Consider the following 12790-nt stretch of genomic DNA (forward strand, 5'->3'; position numbering starts at 1 on the left):
CAGATACTACAGGACAAACAGTCTACCCCATTTGAAGGTAACTAGCAAAGATTTGAGGTAGTATCTGCCTCCAAAAGAGCAATGCAAACTTAAAAGAACATGAAAAATCCAGGAAACACATCATCACCAAAAGATAACAGTAATCTTCCAATAACCTAACTCAAAGGCACAGAATTTAACAAGCTACCTGATAAAGAATTCAAAATAGCTGGTTAAGGAAACTCAACAATTCAACCAAGTACATCAGCAAAATGAGAAATCTACAAAGAGAGAGAAATCATAAAAAAGAGGTAAACAGAAATGCAATGAATGCAATGAAAAATGCCATAGAGAGCATCTCTATGTAGAGGAGATCAAATGGAAGACATAATAAGTGAGCTGGAAAACAAAAACTCTGAAATAACCTGATCAGAAATGAATAAGAAAAAGAGAATGAAAAAGAACACAGAATGCCTATATGATCTACAGGATAACATTAAATGTACAACTATTAGAATAATCAGTATTTGAGAAAGAACAGAGAGCCAGAAAGTTTATTTAAAAAGACAAGACAGGGAGCGCCTGGGTGGTTCAGTGGGTCAAAGCCTCTGCCTTTGCTCAGTTCATGATCCTGGGGACCTGGGATGGAGCCCCACATTGGGCTCTCTGCTCAGCAGGGAGCCTGCTTCCTTCTCTGCCTGCCTCTCTACCTACTTGTGATCTCCGTCTGTCAAATAAATAAATAAAATCTTCCCAAAAAATAAAAAAATAAATAAATATTAAAAAATAAAAAGATAAAAGCTGTCAACTTTCCAAACCTGGGGATACAGCTGGATGACCAAGTTCACAAAGCTAATAGATCACCCAATTATCTCAATGCAGAAAGACCTTCTTCAAGACAAAATATAATAACATTGTCAAAAACAAACACAGAGAATCCTAAAAGCAGCCAGAAAAAAGACTGTAATCTGAAAGGAACACCCATTTGGCTATCAGCAAGTTTCTCAGCAGAACTCGGTGCCAGGAAAAGTGAAATGACATATTCAAAGTGTTAAAAGAAAGTGTCGACCAAAAATACTGAGTCTGGCAAATTTAGCTTCAAATATGAAGGAGAAATGAAGACTGTCTCAGACAAACAAAAGCTGAGAACGTGTATCACCACTAGATCTGCCTTGCAAAAATGCTGAAAAGAGTTCTTCAAACTGAATGAATGAAGAAACTAATTGGTGACATGAGAATATATGAAAGTATTCTACAGAATAGTAAAGAGAAACATACAGTCAGATTTAGAAAACTGTAATTGTAGGGATGCCTGAGTGGCTCAGTCAGTTGGGCATCTGCCTTCATTGGGCATCTGCATCTCAGGTCATGATCCCAGGACCCTGGGATCAAGTCCCACATCAGTAAAAGGGTAGATAGAGCTTTGTATGCTACTGAAGTTAAGTTGTTATAGGGCTAAAAGGGACAGCTTTAGCTATAAGATATTTTATATAAATCCCATGGTAACCACAATGCAAAAACAGAACAGATTCAAAAGAGAAAGAAAGGAAAAACAGAGCATACCACTACAGAAAAACACCACTTTATAAAAGGCATAAACGGAGGGAAAAAGAAACTATGAAAATATAAAACAATCAGAAAGCAATTAATAAGATGGCATTACTAAGTCCTTATATATCAACAAATAACTCTAAATATAAGTAGACTGAATTCACCAAGAAAAAGGCAAATAATAGCTGAATGGATTTTTTTTTAAAGGACCCCCCCCCCCAAAAAAAAAATAGGTGGACTAAAGGTAACTTCAGATTTAAGGACACACACGGGCTGAAAGCAAAGAGATGACAAAAGATATCCCAAACAAGTAAAAACCAAAAGAAAGAGAGGTTGGTTATGCTTATATGAAACAAAATAAACTTTAAGCCAAGAACAGTAAGAAGTGACAAAAAAGGTCATTATAGAATGATAAAGAGGTCAATTCATCAAGAGGATGTAACAATCATAAATATATACCAACCCAACAACAGAACACCTAAATATATTAACATATATATTAAATACTAACAGAACTGAAGGGAGAAATAGACAACAATAAAAGAATAGTAGGGGACTTCAATACTCCACTGTCAGCAATGGACAGATCATCCAGACAGAAAATCAACAAGGAACTACTGGATTTGGACCATACATGCATTATATCAAATGGACCTAACAGACATTTATAAAGTAATCCCTATCAAAGTTCCAGTGACATTTTTAATAAAAAAAAAAAACAGGGAAAACAAAATTTGTAAAAGACCCCGAATAACCAGAGCAATCCTAAGAAACAAGAACAAAACTAAAGGTATCATACTTCTTGTTTTTAAACTACACTACAAAATTATAGTAATCAAAACAGTACAGTACTGGCACAAATACAGAATAGAATTAAGACCCCAAAATAAAGCCCCACATACACAATCACCTAATTTTTTTAAGCAATTACTATGCCCAATGTGGGGCTGAAACTCATGACCCCAAGATCAAGAACAAGTAAGCCAGCCAGGCACCCCTAGAATCAACTAATATTTGATAAGGGAGACACAAATACTCAATGGCATAGTACTCAAAAGCATAGTCTCTTCAATAAATGGTGTTGGAAAAACTGGACAACAAGCAGACAAATGACTAGACCCTTTCTTATACCACTCAAAATAGATTAAAGACTATGTTATAAGATCTGATATTATAAAATCCTATGGTGATAATCATATTGCAATATATAAATAGCCTATCAACACACTGCACACCTTAAACCTCCATGTTATATGTCATCTATCTCAATAAAAAGAAAGAAAAGAAAATTTTCCCTTATCTACTGATTGCCTATTGGGAAATACTGCATCCAGGGCACTTGGGTGGCTCAGTCGTTGGGTGTCTGCCTTCAGCTCATGTCATGATCCCAGCCTCCTGGGATCGAGCCCTGCATCTGGATCCCTGCTTGGCTGGAAGCCTGTTTCTCCCTCTCCCACTTCCCCTGCTTGTGTTCCCTCTCTCACTGTCTCTTTCTCACTCTCTCTCTCTCTCTGTCAAATAAATAAATAACATCTTTAAAAAAAATTTTTTTTAAAGGAAACATTCCATCCTCCTTCTCTTTTTCAGTTGTTGTAAGGATATAACAAACCATTAAGGACCAAACCATGCGTGCTCCTGACATACCCCCTTCTCCTTCCTACCCTTTTCCTCTCTTCCTTTCCTACTCTTAGTCTTGTTCCTTGGGTAGCCATCCCAGCTATTCAAGACCAACCAATTTCAGGATACAAAATCAATATACAGAAATCCTTTGGATGTCTATATACTAACAATAAAGCAGCAAAAAAAGGGAAATTAAGAAAACAATCCCATTTACAATTGCACCAAAAACAATAAAATATTTAGGAATAAACTTATCCAAGGAGGTGAAAGACCTGTAATTTGAAAACTACAAAACACAATAAAAGAAATTAAAGATGACATAAACACATGGAAAGATATTCCATGCTCATGGACTGGGAGAACTAATACTGTTAAAATGTCCATACTACCCAAAGCAATCCACAAATTTACTGTAATCCTTATGAAATACCAATAGCATTTTTGACAAAACTAGAACAAATAATCCTAAAATTTGTATGGAAGCATAAAAGATTCCAAATAGCCAAAGCAATCTTGAAAAAGAACAAGACTGGAGGTATCACAGGACACCTGAGTGGCTTAGTCAGTTAGGCATCTGCCTTTGTCTCAGGTCATGACCCTAGAGTCCTGGGATGGAGCCCCGTGACATCGAGCTCCCTGCTCAGTGGGGAATTTGCTTCTCTCTCTCTCTCTGCACCCAACCTGACCTGCTCATTCTCTTTCCCCTCTCCGTCAAATAAATAAATTAAAAAAAAAAAAACTGGAGCTATCAGAATCCCAGATTTCAAGATATACTACAAACTGTAGTAAGGAGAACAGTATGGTACTAGCACAAAAACAGACATATAGATCAACAGAACAGAATAAAGAGCCCATAAATAAACCCACGATCATTTGGTCAATTAATCTTTGACAAAAAAGCCAAGAATGCGCAATGGGAAAAAGACAGTCTATTCAACAAATGGTGTTGGGAAAACTGGACAGTTACATGTAAAAGAATTAAAATGGATCATGTTCTTACACCATACAGAAAAACAAACTCAAAATGGATTAAAGACCTAGATGGAAACCTGAAACCATAAAAAATCCTAGAAGAGAGCACAGACAGTAATTTCTCTGACACTGGCCATAGCAGCATTCTTCTAGATATATTTCCTCAGGCAAGGGAAAAAAAAGCAATGATAAATTATTAGGACTATGTTAAAATAAAACAATTCTTCATAGCAAAGGAAATAATCAATAAAACAAAAAGACAACCTACGCAATGGGAGAAGATATTTGCAAATGACATATCCATAAAGAATTACTATCCAAAATACATAAAGAACTTATATAACTCAACACCAAAAAATAAAAATAATAATAAAATAAAAGCAAACAATCCAATTTAAAATGGCCAGAAGATATGAACAGACATTTTCCAAAGACATCCTGCTGGCCAGGAGACACGTGAAAAGATGCTCAACATCTCTCGTCATCAGGGAAATGCAAATCAAAACCACAATGAGTTATCTCCTCAAACCTGTTAGAATGGCTAAAATCAACAACGTAAGAAACAACAACAGAAGGCAAAGATGTGGAGAAAAAGGAACCTCATGCACTGTTGGTAGGAATGCAAACTTGTGCAGCCACTGTGGAAAACAGTACGGAGGTTTCCTCAAAAAGTTAAAAATAGAAGTACTGGATGCCTGGGTGGCTCGGTCAGTTAAGCGACTGCCTTCAGCTCAGATCATGATCCCAGGGTTCTGGGATCAAGTTCCGCATCGGGCTCCCTTCTCAGCAGGGAGCCTGCTTCTCCCTCTGCCTGCCGTTCTGCTTGCTTGTGCTCTCTCTCTCTCTTTGACAAATAAATAAAATAAGATCTTTTTAAAAAAATTTAAAAATAGAATTACCAAATGATCTAGTAACTACATAATGGATACTTACCTAAAGAAAATAAAAACACTAATTCAAAAAGATATATGTCCCCCTCTATTTACTGCAGCATTATTTACAATAGCCAAGATATGGAAGCAGTCCAAGTGTCCATCCACAGAAGAATGGACAAAGAAGATGTGGTGTATATATACATACAATGGAATATCACTCAGCCATAATCTTGCCATTTGCAACATGTATGGACCTAGAGAGTATAATGCTAAGTGAAGTTAGACAAAGACATAATACCATATGATTTCACTCATATGTGATATACAAGAAAAAAACAAAGAAAGAAAGAAAAAGACAAATGAAAAAAACAGACTTTTATATAATATAAAGGACAAATTGGTGATAGCCAGAAGGAAGCTGGTAGGGGGATGGATAAAATAGGTGAAGGGGATTAAGAGTACATATATTGGGATGAGCAATGAATAATATATAAAATTGGTGAATCACTGTATTGTTCATTTGAAATTAATATAACATAGTCTCGGGGTGCATGGGTGGCTCAGTGGGTTAAAGCCAATCCTGGCCTATGAAAATCCAGGAGAGGTTGCTGCAAGTTTCTGGTGGATGCGCGCAGTCAAATCCAGACCATGCCAGTGTTCTAGTAACAGCTATCTGAATTTTAGCTGCAAATGGAAAAATGCAAGTAATCTCTTCAGAGAGTTATGATAGAACAAACTATCTCTTAAGCTGAACATGAACAAGGACACAAGCACCTACTGCTATGACAGCATCCTAAAATCCAACCATGAAAGAGGATGCCATGCATAAAAGCTAACACAAAGAAAGGAGGGTAGAGCTAAGAGACTTACAAAGAACTTACAGAGACTCCAGAGACTTACAGAAAAACAGAGCCTCAGCTGTGCCCAACTACCTCCTGACTCTACTATAAATGAGTAATATTTGTTAATATTACTCATTTAATAATACTAAAGTCAGCCAGAATCAGCTTTCTTTACTTGTAGCCAAATCCCTAACAGACTGGTACTATCTTTACAATCAGAAAAATATATATATTTAAAATATCAGTGAATAAGTGGGGAAAAAACAGGACGTGCTCAATGAGAGCTTCTCAGAGAGATACTAATGATCCCTTCTACAACTTTTGCTGGATACTGCTACATACACCTCCTTCTCATATTATGTGATATTTTTAATTAAAACTGAGTCTGTACCTTTCAGGAAATGATTGGATACTCTAATCACAAGAAAAGCATCATTAGGATCAGAAGCATAGGATGGAAAGGAGATTAAGGGATGGCAGACTGCCAAGCTTCAGAGCATTTCCTGCTCTCCATCCCCTATCCTAACCTTCTTTACCAATTTTCATCACAGTAATAAATTGAACAGTTCAGAAGTCATGGCAATATTCTCAACTTGGACAAGATGACCTCTTTAGACAGGGAAAATGTTTTACTGCACTCTATCAAAAGAACTATTTGTTATTGTCAATGTCAGAATTGTCTTAATTGTTTATCACTGCCCTCTATCTCCCTTCTCCCTTATTGCTGAGATAGTCTTGGTGCAGATAATTAGAGCTCTTAGTTGGCTTTCAGCTCGCAAGTTCTCAAGAACTAAAGCAGGAGTACTAGGGGAATTTTCTCACAATCCTTCCTGCAATAACATCAATGATGTGGGACTCTGGCCTACCCTCTCAAGTCTCTCTTTCTCCCTTTTCCTGCCTCCTCACTCAACCTAGACCCACACAAGTTTCTTTTTTCTATTTGTATACCCACGCTATTTAATGTGGTAACACACAAACACTCAAAAAACCAATGAAGAAGAGTGCGATGCACACCCCTGGTCTTGAAAGTTACTGCCCGTCTATCATTCTGCAGGCTCAGCTCCATCTCCCAACTCTGTTCTTCCTAGCCCCTGCTCACAAGCCTCCAGCGAGTACCCCACCTTCCAAACTCCACCTCCTCTACAGGCAAGAACTGCTTCAAGATCCTTCCCTCCAGCAGCAAATGCATCTACGTTGCCAACCATCACGATATTTTTCCTTCGTACGTCAGAGGAAGGAGCACAGCAACTTCTACGTAATCAATATTAAAATGATAACAAGAACACCCACAATATATGATGTCTCTCAACCTACATAAAGTTTTATGCTCCATTTGTGCTCTAGATCACATTATCTCCTCTCCTTGGTCCATTAATCCTTCTCCTCTCCAGCTTCTCAATGATCACTCTACCCTCAAATTCAAAGCCCTCAGACTTCCACTTCTAGCCAAGATAATGAAACAGTGAGATTTACCCTTCCATCTGAAACAACTTTAAAAAAAAAAAATATATATATATATATATTTTTTTTTTTTACATATATATATATAAGCAGCAATGATTTTCCAGACCCTGAACATTATACAACAAAGGACAATGATGCCTGAAAGATGGAAAACATGGGTGATCCTTTGCTTACAGCCTTGAAAGCATTTCCAGGTTACAGCATCGGGAGGGGATCCTGGGTAGAGCCTGGTCAACTACTCAAGTTGAAGGGACGTGGCCAAGTCTTAAAAGACCAAAGTGAATCCACAAGACAAAGTGGCAGGAGGAGAGATGCAGACAGAGAGAACTCAGGGGATCTGCAGAGGGTCCCTCTCGGGTACTCAGCACTGAGTACTGGAGGGCCAAAGTGCATGAGGAAAACTATGGAGGCTGAAGGAAAAACCTGAAAGCATGAAAGACAACAGTAATCAGAGCTCTCAAAGAGCCAGAATGCCTGGGGACACAGACATTCCACCTATAGCAAAAGCCAATAAGCAGAGAAACACTGTAATTAAGATGGACATGCAACCTGAGAAGCTTCACAGGCCAACAAAAGTAAAAGAGCAGCATCATTTTATCTAGAATCACTCCATAAATTTCAGTGACTTATGAGTGGCGAAGCGGGGGAGAGGGGCATACTAAGTTCATTCCTAGTGCCAGGCACTGGAGAGGGGTCAGTAGGACACAGTCCTGCCCTTGTGTGCATTCTGTAGTCTCTAAGACAGATTCATCAACTCCCTCCTCTGAGTTTTCCTTCAGTTTTTGGCCAGCAGTCAGCTAAAAGGTCCCCTCCTTGGGGCACCATGGTGGTTCAGTGGGTTAGAGCCTCTGCCTTTGGCTCAGGTCATGAGCCCAGGGTCCTGGGGATGAACCCCGCATCGGGCTCTCTGCTCAGCAGGGAGCTTGCTTTCTCCTGCCTCTCTGCCTACTTGTGATCTCTGTCAAGTAAATAAATTTTATAAATAAATAAATAAAATAAAAGGTCCCCTCCTTGAAAAAACCCTCTTTCAACCTCCTAACAACTATAGAGTAGTCTGCTTTCCTTTCTTGACTGTATTCTTCACAATTCCTAATAATCACTTATTATTACTATACAACTATGATTATTATTTTCTCCTATGCACATTTAGAATATGAGCTCTATAAGCGAAGAAATCATGTCTGTCAACTTCACCACTGTACCCTCTGTGACCAGCACAGTATATAACCACTGAAGGTACTCCAACACTTACTGAATAAATGAAAACAAGAGCTATGACCAGGATAAGTTTTCTGATGACCAGCATTTCCTAGGCTAGTTAGCCCCAAATCCTTAGATTTGGTTCCTTTAGTTATAAAGGAGCTTATGAAGTACTCATAAAAAGTACTCACCTCTACCTGAGTAACATTGACGACCAGCACCACCACCATCAGCACTGCAAGCAGACAGCAGAAAAGCCGTAGTTTGAAGAAATTGAGCCACATTGTCTGTCTGTGTCTTGATCACCCATGGCCGACGCCATGCTACCTTCACTCCTCAAAACTCCATGTCTTCGTTCTTCTGATCTGCAGACGAGCTTTTAGTTGAATTTGTTTTCCACTAGTATCATTAAGAGCTCTTTGTATGGAGGAGAGGCTAGGGTTGACTTAAGAAGCACACTTTTCTTCAGAGGAGTCCTTCAAACAGGGAAGATGAGAATACAGATCACCAACTCCAACAGCCAAGTGTGTGGTAAGAGGAAAGGTGCCACACTTCCTCTTCCTGAACCCTCTCAAAGGCCCAAAGTCATGAGGGGAAAGCAAAGAGCCACAGCACAGTAAGATCTGTTGCGCATTCAATTTGCTCAAACCCAATCCCAGAGTTCCATACAAATACAGTGATATTTGTCCTGCAAATTTTAGGTTTTAACTTTGAAGAAGGCAAAGAAGAATGTCTTCAAACCTTTAGGGATTAGAAAATTAAAGTCACTGTTAAATTTCTAGAGGTCTAAGTAGATAAAATCATTCCCCTTCCCTTATAGCTCAAGTTACATAACACCCCTAAAGTGATCGTATTTGACGAGCATTAAAAGGAAACCTGCTGATTTTATGAGGAGTTCTGTGAGACTGTGCAAACTATCCCCACCCCGTCTAGAAAACAAGGAGTGCTGTCCCCCTGCACAGCAGAAGATGTGAAACACCCTTCGGATGTCCAGCTCCTGAGGGAGGATGTTCCCTCAGCAGATTAACAGGGCCCAGGAGGGAAGACACTAACCCTGAAGATAGAGGAAAGAAAAGCTAAGCCTGACAATTAAGAGGAGACCCAACTCCCTCATCATAACTGCTAGAGGCAGAGGACTTCAGAGCCTGCCACTCCTACCTGTTCTCGCATAATGAATTCAAAATGCTCTCCCCAGTTTTTATTTTGGTATAGATAAACAGAAAAAAATACTAGTATTTTGTTTCTAGCTAGGCTCTCCATAGAGGGCAAGTGGAGAAGTCATGGTGAAAGGGTGCATAATTATGGCACAGAGGATCTCTGACTACCTCAACTGCACCGCAACGTTGTACTGGACCTGGCAAGCCGCCCTACTCCCTCTCTCTTTCACTCCACCTGGCCAGTCCATTCCCATGCCACAAGGACCACAACTCCTCCTCATCTCTGCCTCATAAAGGAGATAGAACTAAGCTATTCTAACTTGATCTCCATCCTCAGAAGTCCCACAGCACTTTCTTCTCACTTCACATCTCAGCATTTTCACTCCTCTGTATTTGTATGTACTTCCTGTTCCTCCAACTAGACTATACCAATCATGATTTAAAAAAAAAAAACAAAAAAACAGAGGGGCACCTGGGTGGCTCAGTCCATTGAGCGTCCGACTCGATTTCAGTTCAGGTCGTGATCTCAGGGTCATGAGATCGAGTCCCACATCAGACTCCACCCTTAGGGTAGAATCTGCTTCTCCCTCTCCCTCTGTTCCCCCTCCACAGCTCTCTGTCTCTATCTTCTCTCTCTCTCTCTCAAATAAATAAATATTTAAAAAATTTAAAATTTAAAATTAAAAAAAACAGAAACCAGGGCAACTGGGTGGCTCAGTTGGTTAAGTTTCAACTCTTGGCTTCAGCTCAGGTGGTGATCTCGGGATTGTGAGATCGAGCCCCAGAGCAGGGCTCTGTGATGAACATGGAGTCCGCTTGACCCTCTTCCTCTCCCTCTGCCCCTTCCCCCAGCGAGCTCTCTCTCTCAGATAAATAAAATCTTATAAAAACAAACAAACAAAAAAGGGACAACTGGGTGGCTCAGTCAGTTAAGTGACTGCCTTCAGCTCAGATCTTGATCCCAGGGTCCTGGGATTGAACCTTGTGTTGGGGATTCCTGCTCAGTGGTGAGCCTGCTTCTCCTTCTCCCTCTGTTGCTCCCCCTATTTGTGCTCTCTGTCTGTCTCTTTCTCTCTGTCAAATAGGTAAAATCTTAAAAACAAAACAACAAAAGAAAAAAAAAACACAGAAACCATGCATCAGAGAAAAAGCAACTTAGTAAATACAATGTATCATATTTCTTGGATTCACTCACAGTACCTTCCCCTTACATGATATATATTGATGCAACAATCCACAGAACAAAAAATTATGGAAGCCTACTCTGCAGCACACACTGTACTAAGTGCCAGAAACTCCCACGGAAAAGCTTACACTTATATCAGACAAAAGGTATTTCCTCTCCTAAATTACAAATATTTATCCCTCTGCAGGCTCCCTACACAGGGATACCAAGCACTGTGCAAGACCCCATTTGATGACCCCTCAACCCCACCCCTAACACCCAAGCACCCACTCACCCCAAAGTGCCTATAAATCCTAGGAAGAAATAACTATGAACCAGAAGAAATGACTCTGTCATCAGGGCCCAACTGCTCTTGTGTAGAAGAGCAGGAGTTGGCCATAAATATCATAGGCTTCCCTCATGCCCAGAGAGGGAGAAGACCAAAGACAATACTCCACGGAGATTCAGCAGCACCACAGTAAGCACTGTCTGTGTACTACAGAAACACCAGCAGCTTCGAGAAGGTTAGTGTTATTCAGAGCCAGGTGGCAGCAGTGCAGCTGCGGTCAGGGGTGCAGAAGGATGGCAAGGGCAGCAGACTCCAGAACTACGGGGACCACAGGGACATAGGTAGCAAAGCAAATGTGCAAGAAACCCCTTATGGCCAAGGACTTCTACTGAAAGTTGTTACTGGAGGGGCATGCAAGACCTGACTTCTAGACCCATCTGTATATCTAAGTAGATGTGGTCTAAGGGACATGTAGACCTCTCTCTGAAAAGACATATATGAAAATGTTCATAGTTGTTACCTCTGCACAGTTTTTTTTCTCCTTTATCTTTGTGTCCTAAGTTTTCACCAGGAAATAGAAGTAAAAATAGTACAAATAGAAAAAAAAGCAGGTTTCTAAAAGTAATAATTAACAACAAGCCATAAGAAGAAATACAGCATTAAACCAAATACAGAAAAACAACTGAATTTAAAATGAAAAATTTCGGGGAACCTGGGTGGCTCAGTGGATTAAGCGTCTGCCTTCGGCTCAGGTCATGATCTCAGGGTCCTAGGATTGAGCCCCACATCAGGCTCTCTGCTCAGTGGGGAGCCTGCTTCCCTCTTTCTCTGCCTGCCTCTCTGCCTACTTGTGATCCCTCTCTCTGTTAAATAAATAAAGAAAATCTACTACAAAATAAATAAATAATAAAATGAAAAATTTCAAAGTGAAAGAAGAAATCTCTAATCGTTCTCTACTGTTTTCCTACAAATAAAAAACCTACGCATTACATCAAGAAAGTTATCTAAAAAGACAGCAGGACAATATCATTCAGTATCTCAAACTGCCTTAGAATTGAATAAAAACAAAAGTGCTAGACAGAATGACTCTAAGGAAAAGTTTCCTAGACCAGCCAAAAATAAAAATTTATTACTGAATGTTATTTACCTTTTTTAAAAAAATTTCCAGTTCCCAAGAAGAGATTAGAGCTTACATCTAACTTTCCTTTCAAGCAATCATGACAGCGCTTATTCTTTTCTTGCCACATTCAAAGCATCAGTTGATGTTTCCTCACTTTTATACCATTCTTCCTGCTGCAACAAGATTACACACATGATATCCAGGTTAAAGATACCAAAATTAAGGAAAACATTTGAAATCAAGAGTATAGTTTTATCCCGCGATGCACAGAGAGATTTCAGTATAACAAAGTAGGAGAAACATTTCCTTTACTACTAATAAAAAATAGTAACTGGCTATTTATAGATAGATATAGATATAAACTTAAACATGGCAAGTTACTCCCAGATCTGAGCTGAAGGTCAAATTTTATAATTAGCAAAATAACTGAAAAAATATAAATCAAAGATAAAACCTCCATATGTTACTTTTCTTAAAGACTAGAATAATTATGTACTTCAACAACCCATCCTACCACTATAGAAAGTAAGAGGTATCTAGACAGATCCAAAAGTTA

The 12790-nt window shown here is 39.2% G+C and overlaps 1 protein-coding gene across 7 annotated transcripts in view; it reads right to left on the bottom strand.

The window, feature by feature from the left end:
- NXPE3 (neurexophilin and PC-esterase domain family member 3) overlaps positions 1 to 12790 on the bottom strand; it is a 46717-nt gene that overhangs the window by 30861 nt on the left and 3066 nt on the right. For 3 of the 7 annotated variants that reach the window (XM_032350266.1, XM_032350290.1, XM_032350305.1), the window contains 2 exons: positions 12262 to 12407; positions 8695 to 9244 (listed from right to left, as the gene is read on the bottom strand). In XM_032350266.1, the coding sequence (XP_032206157.1) occupies positions 8695 to 8787 (93 nt within the window). In that variant the 5' untranslated portion in view covers positions 8788 to 9244; positions 12262 to 12407. Of the gene's footprint in view, positions 1 to 8694; positions 9245 to 11826; positions 11849 to 12261; positions 12408 to 12790 lie in introns of those variants that run through there. The other 4 variants (XM_032350298.1, XM_032350283.1, XM_032350274.1 and 1 more) reach the window with 4 other exon arrangements.

Source organism: Mustela erminea, chromosome 1 (genome assembly GCF_009829155.1).
Source record: "Mustela erminea isolate mMusErm1 chromosome 1, mMusErm1.Pri, whole genome shotgun sequence".
In the NCBI taxonomy this organism is placed as follows: domain Eukaryota; kingdom Metazoa; phylum Chordata; class Mammalia; order Carnivora; family Mustelidae; genus Mustela; species Mustela erminea.